Genomic DNA, 26,451 nt, shown 5'->3' with positions numbered 1-26,451 from the left:
CGGGAAGACTAGAAGGACTGTCTCTATCAGGCTGAAAGGGTGCCACACTAGATCATCAAGACAGTCATTCAGAAACGAAGTCATCCTGCAGGGAGCATAAATCCTGTGCATGCTATAGAAGTTTCCTGGCTGGCATTAAATCAGATGTTAGAAACAGAATTAATTGATTTTTCTTGCTTGGGATAATAGTGCATAAGCAGGAATGAAGGTTAAAGGTAGGTAATTTGTGGCTAGCATTTAATTAGCCAGCAAATTTCATGTTCATTGCTCTTATGTGCTTAGCATGACTATTTTTATGTGTTCTGGACATATTAAAAAGAATCGCTTTTACGAGCTTCTTTTAGTACTTTATGAGCTCAAAGAAAATGTCAGATAGTTCTTTCTCATGACAGAATTTGCTGTCTCCTCATGCAGAAATTATTCACCCATGACCCCAATCCTCTCCACTAACCTGAGTTTTAAAGCAGCCTTTAATTTTGACTTGTCAGGTTAAATAACATCACTTCCACTGCAGTATGTCCTATGAACTCCCAGCACAAACTAGATTCTCATTGTCCCAGACACTCTGGGGATAAACCTAAAAAGCAGTTCTGTGAGACAGCTACCTGAGACATATATACCTTGTCATACACCTCTTCAAACCAGGCAGAACTCATTCCCTTCAGATGCAGAAGTCTTGCAATGAAACAGGCCGGGAAGCCAGTGCAATGGGAGGATGGACGCGTGTTCATACCTGTGCAGGAGGGAGGGTCTGGTTGCCAGAAAAACCTGTTCTCAATCTGCACGCAAGTGATTTTGGCCTCCCCTTGCAGAGCGTATCCTGGATTACACTGGAAGATGATGGAGTCACCTGCCTCCTTGCTGTCACCACTCCGGCTCCCGTTCTGGGGAATTCCTGGGTCATTGCAGGAAGTGGCAGTGGAAACTGAGGAATAGTAAAAATATATATTTAATATATATATATTTATATTTAACACAGCCTTACAGCATCAGCTGTACTTAGACTCTGTCCTTAAGCAGATACCCAAGCAATGACTTCACTCTCCATCTCTCCTCCTTCAGTATCCTTTAAAGTTGCCACACACACAAAAACTGGCTTTTACTTTGCACTGAACATCTGCCACTCCAGCTGGTAAAGGCTCTGGGGAATGGCAAGTTCAACTGCTCTACACAGAGTGCAAGTTTGATGTATAATTGTGCACATGCATGTTTACTTAATAAGTCCAGACATCCACTGATCTTACACGGCATTTTTATAGAATTCTGTGTCAAACACATGCTGCAAAACAAACTAATCCACTAGCACTTTTCACTTCCCCTGAGTGTCAGAGCAATTTAGCCTTTAGCCCTGGGAAGCATCAAGCCTGACCTTTTGGAAATGCACATGTTTCCCTCCCAGTCTCGCTGCCGCCTCCCTTTGAGGTATGAGATGACCCCTCAGCTCCTTCTCAGCTGGGGGCAGGCAGCACAGCTTCACTGCGGACGGAGCTCAGGGTCTGTCAACACTACAATACCTAGCAGTATGGAAAGTCCTGGAGTAATAGAAGTTTTTGCAAGCTTATATAGATCATTAAAGTTCACAAGATCCAAAACTGTATACTCCTGAGCTTAGGTCTGACTACTTAGTCACACCTTGCGAACAAAGGCTTTGTGCAGGAGCGTTCAATAAAGACCAGCTCCATATCAGGCAGCGGAGCAGAGCTTATTTCCTGCTAAGTTGATGAGAGTCTATTACACCTAGGCAGTTTAGAGAAAGCTCTTCTTAAAAGAGCCAGAGGAAATCCCTCTCTCTCTCTTTCTGTGTAACTGAAGATAAGCAAGGGAGCAGCCCAGTCTGCTCCTTCCTGGCAGGCTGAGACACAAACCTGGCAAAGAAAGAGGACAGCAGAGCTGTGCTGGGTGACACAAAGCTCTCCCTCTCTCTCGGTCACCCCAGAAGGTCCTGTACCCAGCACAAACTCTTCCCAAGCAGCTGGCCTGCTCTCCCGGCCACGCAAGGCACCCCGAACAGAAAGCTACGGGCAAAAGCTTGGGAGAGACAGAATGAGTTCTGATGCTTCGGTATGTCTGAGCCCCAGGAGGGTCACATTATCCTTCACCCAACAGCCTCCCTGTTTACTACCATCTCCAAAATAGGCGTCTGCTGGTTGGTTACTGGACATGTCAGAGAAGGCCTGCATCCTGGAAAGCTCTGCGCAAATGGTGAAATATATTACCCTAATATAATTGCAATTAACGTGCTTGCAAGGCCGAGACTTAGGTAACAGCAGCCAGGTCTTAGGCAGTGACAGACTGCAGTTGCATTACACGCAGTGCTGCTGCGAGCAATGACATCCCTATAGCCAATCGAGCTTTTTGTGATCTGCATCTCCGGGGATCCAATTTGGGGGATTTTAAATAGACTTGGTTTTCAGAGACCACTGACCAACTGCTCTCAGAATGCCTGGGGGAAGTTGCCTGCACGCTGGTGTCTCTAAGGGACCCGTGGGAACGTGGTGGAAAGTATCTGTAATTCCTTCTTATGTATTCCACAATGTACTGTGCTACATTTCGCTGCCAAGTTCACCACTGTGAAGGTGACTGTAGCAGAGGGGAGCACAGCATTCACCTGCACGGCAAGGACAAAATACAAGAGTTTTTCTTGTATTTGCAGAGACTGCACCCCAACGCGGCAGAGCACAAACGGCTGGAAGACGGCACAGTTCCTGCAACTGCGTTCGATACGGTGTCGTTTGCTCACCATCAGTACTTCGTGGATAGACCTGAAATCACTTACCAGTAAAGCTACATTTGGGCAATGCTGAGGAAACAACGTAAAGCCTACCTGAAAACTGAACAGCAAAGCCCTGCTTGCTTGTGAAGAAATCGGTGTTGAACTGAAGGATGACAGAGTTGAAAGTGCTGTGGACGTCGCCGGGTAAGCCAGACCCGCTGATCTCTTTTAGGAGGATGCCGTTCTCCACCGGACCGTCCCAGATCCTCAGCACATCGTGGAATTCCTCGGTGTGGAAAACCATGAAATGGAGCCTGTGTGGCAAAGTGAACTGACAGTCAGACCACAAACTGAGCTCTGCCTTTTTTCCTGAAAGGATTAGAAATGTGGTTGGTACCAACCTAAGGTAGCTTGGCCCACAACAAATGGGTTCTCTCCTGTTATCTGCAACTCAGCTTGGACAAAGTACTTCAGCCCTCTAACAAACTTTGTGTCTGTAAAACCCAAGATCTCTTAGTCACATGCCTCCCTAATAAAACACATCCATAAACAAAATCCGACTGAGTCATGGACACTAATCTTTTCAGAAAAGTTGGCACCTTTCTGATGTTCTCTCCTGAGTGAACAAAATTACTAATCTGTCCTAAAAATCTTGAGGAACAAGGTAAAGGTCCAAAAGCCCATTGTGAGCAGTGGAAATGTCCCCAGCCAGAATATCACAGTTGGTTTTACACCGAAGGTGCTCAGACATTGCAACAAGTAGCTGTCACACAGACAAAAGGCTCAGTCAATGACACGTAGGAAACCTGCAGCAGAGAGGTACAGGGGCTGTGAATGAGAGGATAGGAGTTTGTCCGTAGTTTCACTAAGCTCTGTAACAGATAAACACAGAAGTATCGAGAAACCTATTCTAAGAACAGAGTTAGCAGAAAATGTGCTGTGGTTCCTTCAGACAACTTAAATGCATCCCATTCAGACATTGTCCCTATGCTGTACACAGCAACAACCTTGGCTGTCCTTTTGCTTTTTTTGGTGTCCTGCAAGGAACAGCTTATTGTCAAGAGCCAGCATCTACTGATAAAATGCACTGATTTTTGCTACCTGCACTCAGATCAAAGAATTTGCTCCTGGCACCAAGCTAATCTTGTGTATCGGGGGGTGGGGGGGAGAGGAATGAAAGGAAACAACCAACACCACTCTTAATTAGAACAGCATCAAGCTGGTAAAAGAAACCCTTACCAGTTTGTTAACTGCCCCAGAGGTTAATAAAAAGGAGCAGAAAAGGGTGTGCTGGAGGGTGGCAAACAGGTGGGTGCAAATTCCGAATGCTGGATTGCAGCACCTCTGAGAAGTGGCTGATCCAGGAAAGGATTTTGGCAGGTTTACAAAGCTGTGGATATTGCAAAACTGTATCTAGATCAGGCGACAGAACAACTTCAGCAAGAAATAAAGAAAAAGCGAGGCAGCAGCAGCCAGCTCATCCACAATAGGAAAGGAAGGGAGAGAAAACAAATTAAGAAACTGGTGTCTGGCAATGAAATTAGACTGTGCTCTCAACGAGGGCATTTATTATGATGCTCCAAATGCAGATTTCATTTCCTTACTCTGCGTATTTTATAGTTTTGTCTGCCCTGGAGAGAGGGCTGCAAGGCCTCCAGTGTATGCAGCAAATGTTCCTTAGTCCCGAACTGCCTGCAGCAGTACTCCTCGGCGCTCTCGTCTTCTGCTTTTAAACTGAAACAGGGCTATGCCTGTTTGCCACTGCCACAGAAAAATCCCCGGGGAAAGTCCAAGATGCTGGCAGGAGTCATCATGGCGAGGAAATTCACTCCAGAGCCTGGACCAGCAATGGACCTAAGGGGATGGGAAAAGGCCAGCAGTTCCTACCATGCCCAGGAGAGCCCTGCTGGCACTCTGGGACAGGACAAACTTGATCCCAACAACAGCTCCTGGTGGGATGGCTCCTCTCTTCCCACCCTGGGCTTGGGGGGTTGGATAGCACACTGCACTTCTCCCCACCAAACCAACCTCTGTCGTGGAAGGGGGCGAAGCAGATGAATCCAGGCTTTGCAAAGAGCTTTGGGATCAGAAGTACCATCTAAGCATAAGATATAGTCATTATTATTCTTACACCCAAGGGAGTTATCAACTAAAGGCTGCGATACATCAGGGTACAGTCCCTTTCACTCCTGCGCTTAAAATGCCAACTGAAGAGGAGGCATTTAATTGCCTCTGTTTTTCATTGCCACATTATCACTGGGGGAAATACCATCTGACACAATGAAATCAGGCTAACACAGGGTAACTTGAGGCACGCTAGTTTGAAACGAGGACAGAAATCTATAAACTGTACTGAGAAAAATCTGCAAAAAATAAAACAATCAGGTACTGCGCTTAAAACCCTGACAGCCCACAGAGGAAAACAAGGAAGCATTCGCTTGGCTGCTTTCCCATTTATCCGGGGCAAACATAAATAAATCAGGTAGAACCATAAAGGGGTGGGGGGGGGGGAACCCAACCAAAAAAAAACAAAACTGCAATGTACTCGGCAACAAAATGATGTCCACAGAATCCAACAGAAACCAAAAGAGCTGAATCATAAATCTACCTAGCAGAGACCTTGAGCAAAGAGAAAAAAAGCTCAACTTGAGGAAAGTAAGAATGGATCATAGCAGAGCTGTTCTCCACGGGTGCGTTGGCCTGATTACATTTGCTCTCAGGCTAACCGGGTCTGGTTAGCCAAAACTGCCAGAGAAAACTCACTGCTGAAGACCTCGGAAACAAGGAGATGCCAGCAAAGACTGACCTGTGGCGGGGGGACGCACACCCTGGAACTGCCACCGCCGGCTCCCCGGAGGACCAAGGCTGCCTACAGCAACTCACTCCCCTCATTGATTTTTAAGAAACAACTTGCAGGCAAGGCTTCACCAAGAGGAGAAAACCTTAGCGCGATAACCAGGTGAGGCAGTGGCAAGGCACACATTGTCCAGCGCCAGCTGGTTCAGGAGTCTATTGGGATAGCCGATTTTATTAAGAAAACTGGTGTGCTGTGGAGCTAATCAGTCTAGGCACATCTGTAACCAAACAGCATGATTTTTCTATCAGCCTGATTCTATTTCCAGCAGGGCTTCATTTAAGACAAGACCGAGTGTCCTGGTTTCAGCTGGGATAGAGTTAACTGTCTTCCCAGTAGCTGGTCCAGTGCTACGTTTTGAGTTCAGTATGCGAAGAATGTTGATAACACTGATGTTTTCAGTTGGTGCTCAGTAGTGTTTAGACTATAGTCAAGGATTTTTCAGCTTCTCATGCCCAGCCAGGTCACAAGAAGTTGGCACAGGACACAGCCAGGACACCTGACCCAAACTGGCCAACGGTGTATTCCATACCATGGGACGTCCCATCTAGTTTAGGAACTGGGAAGTGGGGGCAGGGAATCGCCGCTCGGGGACTGGCGGGGTGTCGGTCGGCGGGTGGTGAGCAATTGCCCTGCGCATCATTTGTACATTCCAATCCTTTTATTACTACTGTTGTCATTTTATTAGTGTTATCATTATCATTATTAGTTTCTTCTTTTCTGTTCTATTAAACTGTTCTTATCTCAACCCAGGAGTTTTACTTCTTTTCCCGATTTCCTCCCCCATCCCACTGGATGGGGGGGAGTGAGTGAGCGGCTGCGTGGTGCTTAGTTGCTGGCTGGGGTTAAACCACGACACCGAGACACTGGTTTAGCAGACAACGGAGAGGAAGAGAGTTTTACTCTTGCACTCTGACAATCCCAATTACATGCATGAAAATGCAGGAAAAAGCGAATTAGGAATTGTGGCTATATGCCTAGATGTGATGGGGGAAAGTTCTCCCAGCTTAGCGAGGAGCAGAGAGGACGAGACACCAGCTCTGCACCGACAGTCTGCATCCTTTTTGGTGAGCTCTTCAGAAAGCAGCCCCGCAACCTGACCGACCAACCTGGGGCTCTTTCTGCTGACATTTCCCATCCAAGCCCTGGCCACCCCAACCGGGCTCTGCTGTGCAAGAGGCTGGGCTCCCATCCGGAGCTGGCTTCAGCAGCCGAATGCAGCTTGACACACTGGTCACGGCCACGTGGCTTGCACCGAAGCCACAGGTCTTGCACGCTGTCAGCAGTTTGCAGGGCTGCCCGCTGCCTCCCTCCAGCCTGGAGAGGGTCCCCAAACTTAAAAGCTGTTAAATGTTCTGTCCCTGGAAATCTCCAAGGAAGCGAACTGGAACATTCCAATATTCTCACTCGTATTTCTAGATGAGACTGTGAAAAATGAAACCTGTCACTACAGCACCAGCCATTACACTAGGATTAGCAACATCATTAAACTCTCTTATGACACTGAGATCACCGCTATACAATAAAACACCGCTGCCGCTTCTGTGTATTCACTGCTCTCAGCTGTGCAAGCAGTACTCGAAGGCAAGTTTCTTTCATTTTCCAGTACACCCTCCCACTTCTTTCTCTCCCTAGAGTCTCACAGATAAGCCAAGTCATTTCAGTTGTAATTTTATGTGCGTGTGCATGCGTGTGTTTGCACATGCACAAAATTAATCCTCTCTCAAAGTGCAACCCTTCAACTTTCATGGCAATGATGTACAGGCTAATTTTTCTATCTTTCTCTCCTTCCTCTCATTCTGTGCAGATACAGCTTTATTCAAAAAGCTTTGGTGATTAATTTTAATGTAAGTTATAAATGAGAGCTTTATACAATTGTATCATGCGTGAAGAGAATTATTTTTCCAATGGATTACCATAAAAATGAAGTTGCTGAAAATGTGCTCTCTCAACTACCCAGAGATCATCTGTTCTGTTTGAGCTGCCAAATAAAGGAACAGAAGAAGGGAGCTTTCATCTCCGCTGAAAGGAAGGGTCACAACGTATATTACCGTACTACTGCCTGGCATCGTTTCATTTCAGTCTTGGCCTCTTCCAAGCCTCTGGCTCATCCTGCAAACGCAAGCCTACAGCTCCGCTCATCCGAGTACTCTTACAGAAGCAGACGGGGGTTACGTGCGTGAGTAAAGTTCACTCGCTGAAGAGGTCTCTGGATGAGGCGGCCTCTTACATTTTGGGGGGGCAACGGGAAGAAAAGGGGGTCTCATCTTCTTTGTCCTACAGAAATCTTCAGCTTCTTCAGAATCTTTTACAGGAGAATGAAAAAAATGAGGAGACTTCAACTGGAAGTTGCCTGTGCAGGAATTAAGATGCATTGGCTAGGCTCTTTCTCCTGCGTTCATACCAGAAACCATCCATTATTGAACCACGCTGAAGAGCAGAGCTAATAGCGGGAATTTCTGCATTAAGTAAAGATGAATACACTGGACCAAATCTATCTCCAGCACAAATCCATCGACTAAAAGCACTACAGAGCTCAACGTTATTAACAGTCTCCGCTGAAGGGATGATGAGTGCTGATGCAGCAAGGAAGCGACATTGAAGATAAAAGGGCACCGACAATGAAGGAGTGCAGGACTGGAACAGCAACAGGTCGCGGGTCAGCACAGAAATGGGGCTGACGCACCAACTATCAAGGACTAGAAAATATAATGGGAGATCGTGGGAGAAGCAGATTATTGTTGGACAGACCTTATAATCTACATTTCTCCCCCTCAAGTCCCAGCACTTAGCAAAAACTTTACTTGCCAGTATACGTCAGTTTTCTGTCGAAGATGACTTCAGCTGGACTGAAATATGCAGGTACACACAGAGCAGTACTGAAATGGCTTGGCAGTGCTTGGGCAAACTTCAGCGTGGGAACAGTGGTTAAGCAGCAAGGATCACAGAAGAAGTATCGCAGAGCAGGAAACTGCCTGGATTCTGCTGGTGACTGCACTAACTTTATGAGCCAAATGTTCTCAATACCGTGCTCACCTAACTGCCAAATTCACGTAACTCATAAACAAATTACATTTCAAACTGCCGCTTTCCAACAGGAAAGTGGCAACAGCACCGTAAGAGAAGTCGGAGGAGAAAACAGTCTTGCATCTCTGTACAGACCAGATGTGTACGAACCATCTTGAGTCTTTCCTTTGGGAGGATAATTACATTGTATGTGTTCCATTTACTATTAATCAATAAAACAATGCAAGTAGAAGATGAAGGCTAAGTACTGTGGTCTCAGTTTTCCAGCCGTCCACTCACATCTGGGGACCCTCACATCTGTCTGTTCATTCTTACAAACGTAATGTGACAGAGCTCATCCCTTTCAGTGTTAATTTTCTCTGGCAACACGAACGGGAGATGAACCAAACCCGTGACTGCCTTCCATTACTGTATCCTGGGATGTGATCTTCCAAGCAATTTTATATATATGTCCTCATTTTAGGATTACGTCACTTGGACACGTATTAAACATTGTTGGGAAATACAACACTAATCTGGTGGAAAAGGTTTGTTTCTGAATACATGCCATTAAGGAAAGGGGTGAAAAGCACTTGCATTGTACATGCACGTAAAAGCTCTTGGATGTTTTTTTTAATACAGTAATACCACAGGCAGCAATAACAAATAATCTGGCATCACCACCCATGGCACAATAGCTGTTACAGGTACAGGCCCTACAGGGTTAAAACGCTTAAGAGAAAGGAGAAGCGATGCCGCTTCTGTCCAACCTGGCAAGGAGATAAACCAGTGCTTGTTGCCTCATTCGGGACTCTCAAAATGACAGGGCATTCTCTCTACTTGCCTTACATAGTTATTGATCTGCTTCTGGAAAAGTAAGCCGTACATGGAAAGAAAACCAAGCTACAACAACCTGGCCCAACTCACCCTATCGTGCAACCGGCTTCTGCCTCTATTGTCCAAATACAATTCAGGTTATGATCGTAGGGCGTTGGGTAGCCGGGAGACAGTATCCGTCCTGACGACTCTCCTTTGATAGTACCCCCACACTCAGCTGGAAGAAACATATGGGTTAGTGAGAAGATTCATGACATATTATGGTTCTTACTTGGCAACAATGCAAATCCCATCCTACGAATACAACAGGGAGTATTTCTTGCCATTTAATGAGATTCTTAAAGCCTACAAAACAACGATAAAGAGCGTCATTTAATTCAGCTAAAAGACTGAGTTATCAGAATAACTCTGCACTGCTGTGCCCATTCCTAACACCTGACATGCTGTCAAAGCTTCCCTCCACCTTTTGGACTTTGCAGCCAGTAAAGGCAGAGCCTGCCAGCATCCTGCTTTCCCGGATTCACACACGTGGGGTGAAAGAGCTCAATTCTTCTGCTTGTATCTGCAAAATGTCTTAACAATTCATCAGTGTGATAAAACGAAGAAGCTAACATACGTATGTGTCTGCTAAATGAACTTCAAAAGAACGTGAGGATTTTGAATACATTTTCATAACACATCTGCTAAAATTCTTTACGTTTCCACATGCTCACACGGACACGACCATTCACAGGCAATGTATGTATAGCAAATAGGGTAAAGGTTAAGATGATTCATAAATCACAGAAATTTGTCTTTTTACCTCTATAATCAAGGATAAAATTCAGCAGAGTTACCACATAAAGAATGGTTCTAACTCATGGAGAATATAGAACGCCAATGTCTGAGCACATCGCTTATAACCATGAAAGCAGCCTTCTGGTTGTTGAGGTCTCTCAGAGGACTAAGTCTGCGAGAACTTCACCATGTCCTGGAAACACTAGCTAATGATGAAGTTGTCGAGTAACAGACCAACAGCACTTCACTTGCATACACAAAACTTAATAGCAGAATTTTCCAAGCAAGAAGACATCCTTCTGGACAGCTACAGGTAAAAGGGCACTCAGGACTTGGCTAAGAAAAGACTGAGGGAATTGAAACATCTGAAGATCTGGAATCAAATGTCATGTAGCTCTCAAAGAAACATGACTTTGAACTGTCAAATGCCTGGACACACGTTGATGCCTGCCATTATCAGAAAGTGCCACTGTTTAACACATTTAAGTGAAAGGACAAGGACTAGAAAAGCAGTAGTCTCCTTGGAGGGAAGCAAGAAACCTTGTCAAATCTGTGCTCAGAGCACAGTGTTTCATGTTCAGACTGCTTGTAGAACTTTTGCAGAGATCAGGGCTCTCAATCCGAAGACGCCTTACATAGTATCCTATCCATAGTAGATGGGTGCAATCAGTATCAGAGTTAACATCATATATATCAGCAAAGAAGGGGCGTTCAGCACAGTGCCCACAGCAAAGTACTCGTTAGAAGACGTTTTAACAGCAAGAGTTGTCTCACCTACGCACGTTGGCAGGGGTTGATCCCAAGCTCTCCTCTCCCCCGTCAGGCAGACCAGCACCCTGGTGCCTCGCAGGGTATAGCCAGGGTCACAGCTAAAGGATACGGAGCTGCCAGCAAAGTGTCCCTCATCGTGTACCTTGTAGCCAAACTGTGGGATGCCAGGGTCCTCACATTTAATGAGTTCAAAACCTGGAGCGGAAGAAACAGCATCTGTTTTCATCAGATATTTAACAGCCAGGAGATATTAACACAAGATCGTATTAATATTTTCCTCTTAAAACCATTTGCTGGAGAGAAAAACCACCATATTGAAAATTAATATTATTTTTTTTAATTAATATTTGAACGAGATCCCAGAAATCTGGTATCTCAGCTTTGATCCAAAGTTTCTGTATCACCACTGCCTCATTCACAACAGAAAAGGTTTGCTGGCATAATCATCTCCCCCACTCCAATTCCACTTTAGACTACAAGATCTCCATGGGAAAGACTGCTTCCTCTGGTTGTGCAACCGTAACACAAAAATACACCCTCACACCTCGGATTCCCACCTCACGAGCGTGTGGGCCCAAGACTTACTAGAAAACTGCAGCTCAAAGCCTTTACTCGTGTTCTCACTGTTGGTGATAAACTCAAGCCACATGCTGCTGGAAGTGCTGTTTATGCTGGTGCCGAGCATTTCGGAGCGGCTAAAGGAGCCCAGCAGACGAGCAGAACTATTGGTGCCATCGTAGACCTGGGAGGAACAAGAAACACGTACTGGAAAACATTTTATTCGCTACTTCAGGGACCAAATCATCCAGGAGCGCAAGCAGGGACAGTTCCTTTAAAACCAGTGAAATTATCCCAACTAAGTGTCTGACTTGACGAGACTTCACGATGCTGCTCAGCTGAGGAGCAGGATTCACACCCTGGAGGATCCGCGTCCTCCTCCTCCTCACACCTGAGCTTATCCTGTACTCAGGGCTGTGTTTTCTCAACGGAGCTCTCTTTCCAAAGGTGCAGCACAGCTACTGGGAAAAACATTTTGTCCCTACAGTGACTTAGATGTGCCTTGACCCCGCTATTATTTAAGAAAAACACAAATGGTTTTTTTTCCTTTCTTTTAGATAGCATGATTCTCTATGAGGATGAAAAGCAACTTCTCACTAGTGGAGATTGATAGTAACTTTCCTCAGGAGCAGATGAGAAGTTGATGACAAACCTGTTGAGAGAACATAATTTCTTTCACAACGAGTATATTCTTTGCATTAGCTGGAAATCTCTCTCTCTTTCCAGTCATTTGTGAGCTGAAAATATGTGGATTACACCTATCTTGCAGTGCAGAAGTATGGCACTTAAATGAGGACAGAGGCGTTCTCTGGGAAGATGGCTTAGCACAGCAGCACACATCTTGTAATATTAATGCCTCCTACAAAACCATTTCTTTGTGGTTAATAGAAACTCAGCCTGGATTTGTCTCCTCCTATATAGAGTCCTGAAACTTGTAAATGCAGATTAATCTAAGACTGAGTATGGGAATGCTGAAGAGCTTGAGCCTGGAGTTCTGCATTTAAATAAAGCCCTTTTTGGGACAAATCAGCCTTGATTCTTAAAGCCACAAAAATAATTCTAAGAACCTCACACTTCCTCACGTGTTAACAGTTTCCCCAGCACAACTATGCAGATAAGAACTGAAATTTAGCTACAAAGGAAGAACCCTTGACATTCCAACAAATCTCTTCATCTCAGGGAAGACTTCACAGCAGAAGGTGCAGTGATACAGCAAAGATGTCTACGCTTTTAATAGATACAGAATTTGTTTACACATCCATCTGCAGACTGAGGCCTCAAATAACCAGCTCGGCTGAAGTGCAAAGGACATTCACTATCGCCTTCGGGCTGCTGCCAGAGACCACTATGAGCTGGCGAAGTTCAGAGGCGCTGATTTCCTAAAATTACACAATATGTTTTTAAGCACAGCAAACCAACGCACAGCAGTGACACGCGCTGATCAGACAGTGTCCCTGGGCTAGAAGATATTGTTTTGCAGATGTATCATGTCTATGTCCTGCTCTAACCTTAGAGGGGATACACGCAGACAATATTCTAGCCCAGCTGCCCTGCCTGAAGTTCAGTCTGGTCCACGGTAATTTTGCTGCTGTCTTCAAAACAGCCATGCCAATCCCTTAACGACACAGCAGTGACTACTGGTCACTAGTAGTCCGAGTATGAGTCTCTCCTAGAGACTTCCACAGCGCTGTCAGTGCTGTCTGGGCCTGGGTGGCATTTGCCAGAGGTTAGCCTCAGCTAACTCCATTACAATTTTGGAACATCGTTTCCCTTTCAGATCTTGCTCTCATTGGCAGCACGGTAGCGTTTCATTGCTAAAGACGAAGAATTACCTTGAGGACATCTCCTGCCTCCAGTTCAAAAGTCCTGGCTTTCAGCTGGATCCCCTTTCCTGGCTGGGTCTGGATTGAGTAGATGCACTCGTGGTTGTTGTTATAGTTTATTGGATAGTTGGGGGACAGCAGCACACCTTGGGTTCCAGTTACAGATGAACCACATTCAGCTACATAAAGACACAAAACCACATTTTAATAACCACATGTATACTCTAGCCATACAACACATGCAGGTGATTCCTCCAAACAGCCACAGATGCTCACTCCTTCCTATACCCATCTGCCAGCACATCCATGGACTCTATTTCCAGGTGCAGTCAGTAAACAAACCAGTACTTAATAGCACTTCTGTCATCACTAAACCTCAGGTGCCTTACAAGAGCGATTAATACCCTCTCCTTACATGGCCAGGGAAACGGAGTCACAGAAAGCTGGCATGCTCAAATGCTATCTTGGGTCCCAATTCAGAAAAACATTCCAAAATCCCTGGGAAGCCACCACCTACTCGAGACAGTGCCTGTGTTTATGTTCCTTCCCGATTCACGAAACAGAAGGAAAATAAAAATTATTATTAGCTTGAAATATTTGAAGTCTTTCCCGTATTTAAACAAAGCTCATCCTATACCTATATATAGTAAATAAAAATCATGGCATTCATTCAAAAGTCAACACAGCACACCGATTGCTGGTACCAATGTGCTGCAAGTGCCAGAGCTCTTTGTGCAGAAAGATATACTTAGTCAAACTTCCAAATAATTACAAATGATAAAACTAAGACTGAATTTCAAAATCTCCCCCTAAAATAATTTTCTACAAGCTAAAAAGGCAAAATTTGACCTTAGTTGTTGTTAATGCTATCCTCAACTCTCTAGTTCACCATTTGACAGTATTTTAAAGGACCTCTTGTCCCTTGCTCCCTGCGTTTTCTTTCTTATCAGCTTTGCAGCTAACAATTACATCCACTCCCATCAGAAAAAGAGAGAAAACCAGGGATCCTTTTGCCTCTCAGTTTTGGAAATGAGCTCCAATTTACGTATCTTTCTTTGCTCCCCAAACGTCACTCAAAGAACCACGGTGGGCTCAGGTTTTTCTGTGGCATAGACAAAACTGACCGCTCGTGTTCAAAAGACAAGGGGCTGGGGACAGAGGAGGAGATGCTGATGTGGGCATCCCTACAGACCTCTGGAGCGGGGAACTGGAAGGGCAGGGGTAGTTAATGTTACTGCGGCTGTCTCTCCCTTCCCTGAGAGCAGTTTACATCCCGTGGCAGGTTATAAATGGCCATGGTTTTAGAAAGAAGGAAATAAGGAAGGAAGGAAGGAAATAAGGAAGTAAAGTCGATCCTTTCCCTGTTGTTATTCACTACGAGCTGCAGTCTGTCCCTGTTCCATTACATTCTTCTAGTAAGACTTCTCTCCTCCTTCACGAGATCTGCTTCCTTTTCTACTCTGTGTGAACAGCATTTGATTCTGAGCCAAATTTGAAGTTAGAAGATTTGTGCGACTCAAAACTTGGCAGAATGATCCTCTTTAGAGAAGGAGGAGGATGGCAGCTTTGGAGGTTCAACCTATCTTGGATGTCAGGAGATCAGAGTTTAAAGTTTCCAGAAAATAGCAACAACCATCCCTCACCTCTGTACTTTATGTATTTTAATTGCAAGCTTTTAAGGACACAATCTCTCATACGAACACGCCACAGCGAGTGTCAGAGGACTGCTATGGGCACATCCTCACTACACGAAGTAGCCAGCAGACGTTCAAGCGCGTCCGAGTGCAAGAAGCAGTACCACAGTGACAGCGCCGAGCTCCACCGCAGCACGACGTCAAAACGAGCTCTAACCTGCTGTTACCACAGGGAGGAAGCAAAAGTCCCCAACGCTCGGATACAGCTTGAGGACCTACTTGCAAAACAGTGTCCAAAGGATGTCCTCCGCAGAGGCCGCCTGCTGCCAGCAGTTGCTGCCTTGTCCGAGTGCCTGATTTCAGCTAGGACCGTCGCAGCCAGTTTGCTACGTATATATACAACCTCCCGACACGTGTAAATCTGCCTTGCAACCGCCATGTGTTTAGGATTTTTCGTTACTCCCCGATCAGTTCCCACATGAGCAAACTGTGAGTCCTTGTTTTCTCCGCCTATTTACCCTGAATGATGTCCAGCTGTAAAACACTGGCTCCCTGTTCCTTTGAGCCCTGGTGTTTTGCATGCACGGCTGGGGAGAGTCACTCCAACTTGCCCTGGAAACGGCTCTTCTGATTAGCTAGCTCTGCCTCATCTCCCCAAGTCCTTCACAGCATACAAAGTTGTTGGAGCTGAGCAAAACCATCACGTGCAGCTTTCTGCGCTGACTCTGCCAGCTCTGCTGGTCCTCCATTAAAGCACGAGGGTTAAGCAAGGAAGCGGCAGCACATACACTGAAAGGTGGTACTTTGGAAGCAACTTTCTCCTCCTCTCTTGCCACATATGAAAAGCGGGACGTTCGCTTTAGCACACATGACCCAGGGATGATGCTGGAGACATCACCACTCGGGACCTGGTCTGAAGCAGCAGTCGGTGGGGAGCATTCCTACCCTGGAGAGAGGGGTTGGCCAAAGGAACAAACTGCTCTCGTTTCTCTCCAGACCCATCTCTAGAACAGGAACCGAATACAAAGCGTCTGGCTTGTCTGGCAACAAAAATTAAATCTTCTGTGATCTTAAGTCTCCAATATCTATCTATATCCAGGGTAGCACACAGACCTGAGTGTGCAGTGGGGACGCTGTGGAAAAAGCTGTCACCCTGCCACCATTGCTCTGCACTAATCACCAGACAGTGAATTTGACCCATTATTATAAAACCACCATGCTAATTCAAAGCCAGCCGCAGTAGGGAATTGGCAAATGGAAGTCAGTGTGCTCCCTTCGCGATGATGTCTGAGGATCAAGTTTAAAGCTTTGTTATGATTCTTTTTGATTTCTATTCCCCTGATTAGCTTTTTCTGGAACCTGATTATTATTCATGCCCTGAAGAGGCTGCTTGTCACAGCAGGATGATGCAACCCTCTGACCGAAGCATTAAGCAGTGCCGGGAAACGCATTCAGCATGACATGACTCAACAAACTGACAAAGGAGACCGGCTCTTGCTGGGATGCTCTCTTTGCAATGGCCCTCAAAGGTCACTGACACACATGAGGAAAACCTACCTAGCAGGCTTTGCCAGAGTGAAACCAGGTAAGAGATCTGGTCTGCCTGATTTGGACAAATCCCTCATGGCTCTGAGTGAGGCAGGCAGCAGCTTGGCACTGAACACTTGCCTACTTACTAAACTGTACAACAGAAAAATAGATTAAATCTTTTTGCAAAGGCCTGAAGCGTCCTTCTTCCTCTCTGCTTTCTCGCTGTAGCACATCGCTACTTTTGTTCTTTTACGCTAACCGTTATGCTTGGAGGGTACTGGGGGCTGGGCAGGGGGGTGCTCTGCAGACCTTGCCAGACAAGAGTGTCTGTAGCCCATCTGCATCAGGGATGACAGCCAGAAACTAGCTCAGTGTTGCAGATTAATTCTTCCTCTCCTCTATCCTCAGATTTATTTATTAGTATAAATAAGGGCTGGAGGGATTGCAAAGAGGACGTGCAATAGGAGAGGAAGTGAAAGGTGTAAGGTGCAAGAAACCTCTGGAGGGTAAGGGAAAGGTAAAAGCCAGAGGGGATTTCCCAGACGCATCCGTACGGTCGTGGAATTTGCATTGCTTAAGATCACCCACCCAAAAGCAGCTTTCATACACCTGGACTATTAAGCTTTACAGCACTCCGATTCAAAGGGAGGATGGCCTTAAAACGACGCTGTTTTACAGAAACTATCCCGAAAGGGATGATGCCACTCCCACGGCTCGCGATTCCTTCACTTGGACAATCACTGGGGCTCAGCCGCAGCACTGAGGATGGGCTGCAGAGACACAGGGCTTCCACTGACGTGTGCGTCCCTGTCTGCTATGTGTCTGGTGTGCTCCAACTCCGGGGAGGAATGCAGCCTTTCCGCCTGTCCCTCCCGTCCCCACACACAGAGCTCAAAGCTCATTCCAGCTCCCTCTCCCCCTCCATCCCTGCACCAACCACCCTGCGAGCTGAAAGATGCCATCCCGGGGGATGCCACCCATCCCTGCCCACCAAACCAATCCAGCACAGCGTAACCAACCAAGCAAAATGAAAGCACATGACCACCTACCAACACACCTTGGCAGAGGCGAACTCCACACACGCCGTCTCCCCCCGAGGCAGGTGATGCGGGATGCGCCCTCCAGCCGATAGCCAGGGAAGCAGGAAAAGGTGAGGACATCCCCCACTCCGAACTGCAGGCCCTTTCTGATGCTGTAGGCTGGGACCTCCGGCTCGTCGCAGGGCTCCAAATCATATTCTACAGGGGAGAAAAAACCAGACATCTATGGAACTCCATTCTCCCTGCTAAGGACACCCCAGTCCCAGAACACGAGGAGGAGGAGGAAGCTCTGAGTTTTGATCCCGCTGGAGTGAAGCTCTGCAAAGGAAGCATCCGTGCAAGACCATGTTTGAGCAGTGACGACCAACTCGGGTTTCACTCTTGATACGCAGCCCCCAGGGTGCCGCCAGGATCTTGATTTAAACCAACTCAAAACACAACAGGTCTCGTTTTTTTGTCACTGTTGTCAGACAAACAAGAAGGTGACATCAGCGGTAACGAAACACGATGGAAATTTGTCATTCTCCCTCTGGTTTAGTCAAATGAAGATGAATTGATCCGGATGGGATTTCTGCTGCCTCTACATTACTAATCCTGAAAATGAATGAACACAGCATCTTGCTTGGGGAATGCAAGAGAACATTTAAGCTGCTGCTAAATGAAAGGTCATGTAGCATTATGGCTAAGAGCCAAATGCATGTCTTTGACCACAAAACGTTTTGAGGGTTATTTTTTGAAAAATAACGGACCCGCCAAGTAAAAGGTGCACATATATATCTAAAGGAAGGTAAAAATATAACTGGCTCCCATTTTCATTTCCCAACAAAAGGAAAAAGTCCCCAAACACATTAAAAATACTATTTATAATTAGATAATTTGAGGCAAATTTTTTTTAAGGCAAAAAGCAATTTTTCCTCCATCAAAATGAAACTTAATTGGAAACTTTCTGACTAGTTTCCACGGAGTATCATATGCAAATCCCTGACTTCAGAGGGCAGAACAACGGTTATCAGAAACCAGTTCTCTCAGCGCAGCAGGTTTTATCTGCATCTATGGCAACAGCTCTGTCTGTCAAAGACAGTGAGCACGTCAGCACCGAGCTCCCCAATAAAAATGGTCATTTCTCTTCCACACCAGCAGGCCAAATTTGCAGCTGTTGCCCTCCGGACTAAAAGGTATGCTGAGATAGAGAGAACAACAGCACCAATACAATAAGCTTTTGTCCATTAACTGCTTGTTTTACGGAACGGCTTGTCGGGGCACTCAGGCAGAAGAGATTACATTTTCTGAAACGTGTGCACAGGCACACACTTTGGCAGTCATTTGTAAGGCTTCAGGTTAAAGGACACAGTTAAACACCTTGCGCACTTCAACCAGAGATTACCCACGCACGGCGATTTACAAGTGCCATGATCTGCTCTGCATAAGCGAACGTGCCTTTCTTTGAGTCTCTCTCCAAGAGCACCCCGCACACACTACTTTTCCTTGACAACTTCCGAAAATCCAGAACTACATTTGAAGAAACCAGCATTTTGTATAATCACAAAGCCAGCATCAGAAGTGGCTTGGTTTAGTAAGCGCAGGACCGAACTGGCTTACTGGAAGTTCTTAGGGCAGAAGCTGTCTTGCACAACCAGATCTTCAAGAGCAGAGCATGGGCGAGAAGGGTTGCTGAAGTCAGCAAAATCCCGCATCCCTTGATGCCCTATGGGCACCAGGAGGTCTGCTTTCGTCTGCTATTATAGCAAGTCGGAGCTAGTCCAGCAAGAGAAAATACTGTTTCCAGTTCCCCAGCAATGCCAGTGGGCTCACGGAAACCTGGCCTAGGCTACACGAGGCATGTGTTACATCTAGGACAGGCTGAAGCCAGCTGCAGAGGCTGGGTCACTGGATGAGCATCCAAGCAGAGCAATGAACCAAAGGAAAAAAAAAAAAAGAGAGACCAGACGGACAACGGGAATGACCCGCTCTGCCTTGCTCCTTATCCAAGAAGTCCAGATTGCTCAACGTTGCCTTCCAAAAGATCCCATCTGTCCCAGCTTCCCACATTGGAAATGCTGTACCTACTGCAGCGATTTTCCTCTGATAAACACAGAAGGAAGGCATCTGGAGGGAACAGGGATAGCATAGCCTATGAAAACTTGACCTCAAACTCCATCCATAAACAGAGCAGAAAAGATGATCGGGTGAGGAGGGAGAAAGCAACAAACATCTGTAGTGGGATGTCATTCCAGTGGGATGTCAAATCCAGGCATCTACTGGGGCTCAAGACAGACAAAATTGCTGCATCTGGTGATACGGGGACTGCAAGGAGAATATTTCTTGGGACGTACTGTGGTTTAATGCTAGAATAATTTACTGGGGTAACAAGAGGAGTGACCATCAGCGACCCAAATCACATGTAACTGCGTCAACAGAAAAGTATTCCTGAGATTTGCAGAAAGGTGGGAAGGAAAGGGGAAGAATGAAGTCTTTGTCCACCCCTGTTCTTACCTGAGAAGGTGATGTTGAAACCCTCATAGGACATGGAGAAGTCCGAGATGAAGCGAATTTGAGCAGAGAAGTTTCCAAAGAGCCCTGCACTAAGCGGGGCAGGGAGCCGAGACCCCGTCAGTTGCTTCAGTGGCTGAACAAAGCTGGTATTTTCGGTGATCAGGAGGTAGTCATGGCCATTCTCCAAGTGAAAGGTATGAAAAGTGAAGAACACACCTGCAGGGAAGAAAAAATAGGGATGGCTTCAGCCAACAGTGTTCGCATGGTACCCCTTCATCCCAGAGCCAAAGCCCCTCTTCTCTCTGAGACACCAGTATTGATTCCCTGTTTCCCAGTAACAGCAGGCCAGCCGAGAAGGAAAAGCACACGGAAAACCATGGACACATTTGTGTTAGAAATGAAATAGATGAAAAAAGTAAAACAAGGGTATGGTACAAGGCCCAGAACAGAGGAAGGCAGTTAAGATCTTCGATTCCCGTGCCTTTGTAACGCAGGAACAGAGACAACACAGAGGCTCGCTCGAGGGACGGATCAGCCGCAGAAAGGACTGAGCCTGGCAGCTTAGCGGAGTATTTTATTTTAAAAGTGTTGACCTTTAGATAGATAGCAAGAGCAGCAAAAGCTGTAGTTGCGAGGACTTGAAAACAACAAAAACAAGTAAGTTCCAGAAGGAATTCATACCTAGGAAAATAGGACTTAAGCCAAGTATCAAGGTCAGAGAGGCTTTTCCAGAAGATAAAGTATGTCAGCAGCACGACTGCAGGGACTTCCTATACCTTCCTATGACGGGACCGAATGCTGGTGCCCAGAGGTTGGAGGACAACAGGAGCGATCACGCATGGACAGCCCCGTGTTTCCTCAGCCATAAACGGCTCGTTATGCTGTTCAGGTGCATCTCCCAAGCCAGGGCCACGTCGGGCAGCCACGCTCCCTCCCGGCAGCACCCCAGCACCCTGCTCGAGGGCTCAGCCCAGCCCTGTCCTGCTGGGAAGGGGCTGGTGCCCACCCTTCCCTGCTTGTGACCCACTGCCAGGGTCTGCCGTCCCCTCCGAGGCACGTGGAGGGAAGCGCGTGTGCAGCCCCTGCGGATTTGGGCACGGCACTCGGAGTTCAGGGTGGTTAGCCTGGGTCTTGCCGGCCGGAACAGATCTCAGAAGTGAAGAGAATCCTACACTTTTATCCACGTTATACTGTCAAAAATAAACCCCACAACGGATCCAGCTACTGAAAGACCAAACAGAGGAAAACTATTTTGTCTCTTCTTCCCAATTCAATTCCAACAACTTGAAACATTTCAGTGAGAAGGCTGTGACCTTGCTGCATTCGTAAATGAACAAGAAAGGAGTAATGGATTACTTAAAGTATCCTTCACACCTACAGACACAAAATAGTAAGTACTTCAGGCTTTTGCAAAAGCCTCCAGCTAGGTGATTTTTCATGCTAGAATTCAAACGCAATTAGAAACACTTATTCTCTGGAAAATAATTCTATCTTTGAAAAACAAAAAATGGCAGCTTTCAGAGAGCAAAGCAAGGCAGGATCTTATATCAGAAACCCTGTCACATTATCATCACACGAAGTTAACAAGCTAAAGCGGTGCCTAGCAATAAAAAAGCCTCTTTGCATTTATATGGCTTCTTTCATCCAAAGATCTTAGCACACTTTCTGAGCACCGAGGCGCAGGCTCCCAAGCCCCGGCTCACGCTGAATTGGGCTTTACACTCCTCATAACCCCGCTGAACTCGCCAGGGCTATCTGCAGAGAAACAGACTCCTCCACGCAAACGCAAGTGCTGTAACCTGGTCTTCATTAGTCACAGTTAGATCCCTACCTCCTCGCACGCATCAGGAGCACCCAGTGGCATGACCAAGTCACTTCATTTAAGCCAACGATTAACGCCACAGAGACTGCCAGCCTGGTGAGACCCAAGGGCTGTCTGGCTCTGCATCCCATCTCTGCCAAAGTACAGCATCAGCTGCTTCAAAAGCAAGCACAGGAAATCGGTAAATAAGGATCAGAGAAATAATCTTCTCCTTGCTCCCCATTCCCCATTAATTTCTGGAGATCAGGATGAGACCAACCTAGAGACTGATTAAAGCTCTGGAGCATGAGATTTAATATCCATCCCAACAGGTTTTTGTCAGAATCAAATTATAACTGTGAATATTCCATTTATCCCTAAGTCTATCCAATTTCTTTTTGAAGGTTTACTGGTCACATGAAAGCAGCTCCCTTCCAAGAAATGAAGGTCAGAGAGGCTGGTAACCAATACAAAGCCTTTCCCACAGAAATCACTGGACTGGGAAGAAGCAGCGATCACAGGGTCATCTCAACTGCCCTGTTCTCTCCCCATCTTTATCCCTGCACAGCAGCTCATTGCACCTCGCTAACCCTCAGTGGCCCGAGCAGTATTTGTGTGACCCGCTGCTTAGTGATGACCAAAACGGGTCTCGACTTTGACAATTCCTTCCTTACATCCAGGTAAATATATGGAGCCAGGCAAAAAATTTTTAGTTCCACTGTTCCCCCTGCAAAACTCCACAAATGTAGGAAACGTCTAACGGTTTCCAAATATTTATTATTCTTACCAACAGTATAGTCAATTGAAAATAGATATGACCTGTTCTGGCCTGAAAACTTGGTGAGATGCAGTGAATACAAAATGTCTTAAGTTTTCCCTGTTTATCAACTGACAGTAAATTTATACCCTCGGTTTTACAAAACCCAATCTAAGGAACAGAAATACTATCTCTCAACCAAAATCAACACACCACCAGAGAAACACAAGCATAATTCAGTCCCCAGAACCGGGGGGACAGCCCCTGACTCCAGGTCTTTTAAGATAACAACTCCAATCACAGGGCACAAGAGCCAGTTAAGGGCCGTGGAACTATAGCCAAAAGAGCCAATTATAAACTCATTTTAAAGGATTTGTGACTCTGATTAAACCTTTGCTCTGGTCTGAAATTTACTGTAGCACAAAATGTCTCTGCAAATGCAGGGTTGGTGTTTTTTGGTTTTTTTTTCATTCTCTGTAAAAGAAACAACAAAACAAATTATAGGGAAAAGAAATCACTTTGAAGTTCTCAGATTAAAAATAATAGTCTCTCCTTAAGCGTTTAAATACCTTTAAAATTAAGCTGCTTTTAAACTCAAATTGTACAGCTCGTGAGTCCATAAAGTAAATCAGTGTCTGCAGTCACATAAAAATAACTGTTATAACAGCCAACTTGTTTCAATTAAGGGACTCACATGCTGGCCACGTGCGAGATGTTCACGAGGATCTGGGAGTGAGCAACTGGAGTCTGGCTTTTATGATGCAGATCATCCCTGCTCGGTCACTGGCTTGGCAGGGAATAGTCTGGTGGACTGGGAGGCACAAGCCCTGAACTCTGTTCTATTTTATAGGAATTGAAAGTCTTCCCGGACCTGGGCAGCAGCAGCACTGCAAACCCAAGCAGTGAGGCACTACTAGAAGTGCGTGTGGGAAACGTAAAACTAGAACAAGAAAAATCAGGTACAATAGCAAACACTTAAGTCACGTAAATAAATGCATCCCTTGCTTGCAGCAGAATTGTTAGAGCTTCTGGGTTTAGCAAGGACAAAGTTGACCCAGTGATCATGGATGCACCCAGCGGTCTCCAACGACATGGAACCAAAGGCAAGGACAAAGCACAGAGAGAAGACTCTGCACTGCAAGTGCACTGCCAATGAAGTTAGCTGAGAATGGGGTTCCAGTTATGCCTTTTTTTTAAGGCCTGTTCTGTTCTCCAAGGACTAAATTCATTCCATTTCAGTGGCTACTGCTCTGACTCAGGGTCACTCTGTTCCACTACTCTCTACTGAAGGATGAGAAGAAACGTTGCAGGAATGCTGAAAAGAGCTGGGAGAAGCTTGTTGCAATGCGTTACACAGCAGTTTAACACAGCGACAGCTGGGAAAGCAGATCGCTGAGACTGTTGCAAGAGAAAGGACGCGTACGTACGCGCATGTATGTACGCACACTCCCACCAACACAGCCCAGCATCTAAATACATTTCAACATCTTCCACAAAACGTTAGAGAAAAGTACATCTTTCTTTGTTCACCTCCTCCTTTCATTGCAGTGGTAAATAAACAACTCGCCTGAACTACAGGGACAAGAAAGGAGAGGTTTTCCTGACATGTAAGTTGGCTATCTACCAGCTTATTATATCTGTACAACGTCCTCTATCTATCCTCTCCTCTCACCCTAACCTCTAACTGGATTTGGAGATTTCCTGCATCCAGGCAGCTGCCTGGGTGAAGCTTTCCTAGCCCAGAAAGCTCCAGAAACACAAGAAGGGTGATTCCGCCTGGGAGCAAAGCACTGCCGCCGGCAGCCGCAGCCCAGCGCCCTGCCCAAGGAGAGGGATCCCACCCTGTGCTGAAGCTCATTCCTAACCAGCTCCTGGAGAACAACCTTGAAGGAGGGATGCCAGCAGTGGGATGGAAACACAAACCCAAACACAGGATGAACAGACTCCTTCCACTGGTATAGAAAAGTCTCTTTCTTTAAACACTCAACTTCTTTTCTCCGAATCTTATCCTCGCCTTTCCAGCACAACCTGATAGGTAAGAAGAGCTGAAACTCTTGTCAAACGCCTGGAGACCTATAATTTTTCACGACGAGTAGCTGTATTTACAGAGCAGCTCACGGTTTGATCTTCTAACATTCCTTACCTCCAGCTAAGGCTAGAATTTCCGAAGAAACTCATATGCTTCAGACTGCTAAATCTAGGACCAGCTTTCCGGAGAGCTCAATATCCAGCTTCTCCTAGCGTGACAAACATAGTCCAGTTCAAGATGGTCAGATCCAGGGCTGAATCCTTTGGGTGATCCAAAACTGCATCCCACTGAGCTGCTGTAAGGGATGTGCTGTTTCCCATACTACTGAATTAACCACAGCAGGATCTTTTACAGGACAAGGGACAACCCCCGCCTCCCCAGACTTATGGAGACACATCCCTACCATTTGAAAATACTCCATGTTTTTTCAAGCCGTGCTTAGCTTCGTCAGAAGACTTTCTTCTGATGTCGGCATAAAAGCACACAGGCCATCACAGTTGCACTTTCTTATATGAAAGAGTATCAGTTTGCTGTGTTGTGCTTAGCTTAGCTACAGGATAATGCAGTGTCTCATCGGAGAGCTGAATCCAAGGCAGAGTGGATTAATGAAGAGTGGATTGCTGCTACTCAACAGAATACTTTTCACAGCATGTGATGGTTCCCTTAATGCACTGTGCTGTTCATTGACAAGTTTATTTGCTGTAATACAAATGGTATTTGCAAAATTGGCTCATGATAGCTCCCGTTGTGCTGATATCCAGTATGACGAGACAGTTATATAAGAGTGCATAAAGTTACATAAAGGGTTTATACCCTTTGTGCTTACCCCAGGCAGATACTGAATGGATCAGGAGAAATTACCTCCCACCCTTGTACATAAAACTTGCTCTCTAATCATCAGTGATGCATTTTCTTGAAATTTTCCTCCAAGACAAAAGATTGGCCTGTGCTACACAGGAGATTGGACTAAATAGATCTGCACTTTGCCTCTATGCTGGCAATACTCCTAGCCAGTGGGGAAATGGGAGCTGCAGAACTAGGACAGAGCTGGGAACCGAGACCCCGAGTTCTGTCCCACGTCTGGAAATGATTTACTACATGCTTCCATTTTCCCATCTGTAAAACGTTCCATAGATAGGGATCCAGCACCGCAACAAAAAAATAAGGCTGCAAGTACCATCGAGTACCAAACATTACCGTAGTGGTGTCAGCGGCAGGTCGCCTTTCCTCCATGTGGCATTACTAGCACTACCAGGTACCCAAATACCAGCTAACTTTCCAGAGAATACTGCCACAAAGGCCTGAAAGCAAAGGCAACACCTGGCACAGGCTCTCTGATCTGTGGCTTTGATATGGGACCATCTCTCCTCTTCATCCTCTCTGTTTTTAAAGGGATTAAGAGATGCAACACCAAAAACCTCTGCATCGTGTCCAGAGACGTCTGGATGGCGGCAAGAACGGCAACTGGCCAAGCACGTGAGTACCCATCATCACCAAGAGCACTGAGCACCGTCCTCCAGACCATCCTTGAAACCACTCTAAGCTAAAGGCTTCTCACCTTTTCCATGTGATGTTTCTATTGTCCACGTGCAGTTCAAGTTATTGGGATAAAAATCAGGGAAGCCTGGGGATAAGATGGTACCACTGGAACCACGAATGTAACCTCCACACAGAGCTGGAAAAAAGAAGAAAGAATTCAATAATTCAAAACTCATCATCAGCTGGAAGAATATCAGTTCTTCTGAATGTCAAAGCAAAGCCCAACCCATCAAAATCAAACAACATACACAGATCAAATATCATGGTGAACTTCACAATTGCTGCTTTG

The 26,451-nt window shown here is 46.0% G+C and overlaps 1 protein-coding gene across 1 annotated transcript in view; it reads right to left on the bottom strand.

Annotated features, from left to right (window-relative positions):
• The window catches only part of CSMD2 (CUB and Sushi multiple domains 2), a 310,633-nt gene that overhangs the window by 87,956 nt on the left and 196,226 nt on the right, over positions 1–26,451 (bottom strand). The window contains exons 19-27 of the mRNA XM_049820686.1: positions 26,182–26,298; positions 20,037–20,252; positions 17,553–17,741; positions 13,349–13,518; positions 11,544–11,700; positions 10,962–11,153; positions 9,501–9,627; positions 2,825–3,027; positions 734–925 (exon numbers count right to left, since the gene is read on the bottom strand). Coding sequence (XP_049676643.1) covers positions 734–925; positions 2,825–3,027; positions 9,501–9,627; positions 10,962–11,153; positions 11,544–11,700; positions 13,349–13,518; positions 17,553–17,741; positions 20,037–20,252; positions 26,182–26,298 — 1,563 coding nt within the window. The remainder of the gene's footprint in view (positions 1–733; positions 926–2,824; positions 3,028–9,500; positions 9,628–10,961; positions 11,154–11,543; positions 11,701–13,348; positions 13,519–17,552; positions 17,742–20,036; positions 20,253–26,181; positions 26,299–26,451) is intronic.

This window comes from Accipiter gentilis, chromosome 17 (genome assembly GCF_929443795.1).
Source record: "Accipiter gentilis chromosome 17, bAccGen1.1, whole genome shotgun sequence".
NCBI classification, from domain to species: Eukaryota; Metazoa; Chordata; class Aves; order Accipitriformes; family Accipitridae; genus Astur; species Astur gentilis.
The sequence above is the reverse complement of the archived record's forward strand: the minus strand, read 5'-3'. Positions and strand labels throughout refer to the sequence as shown.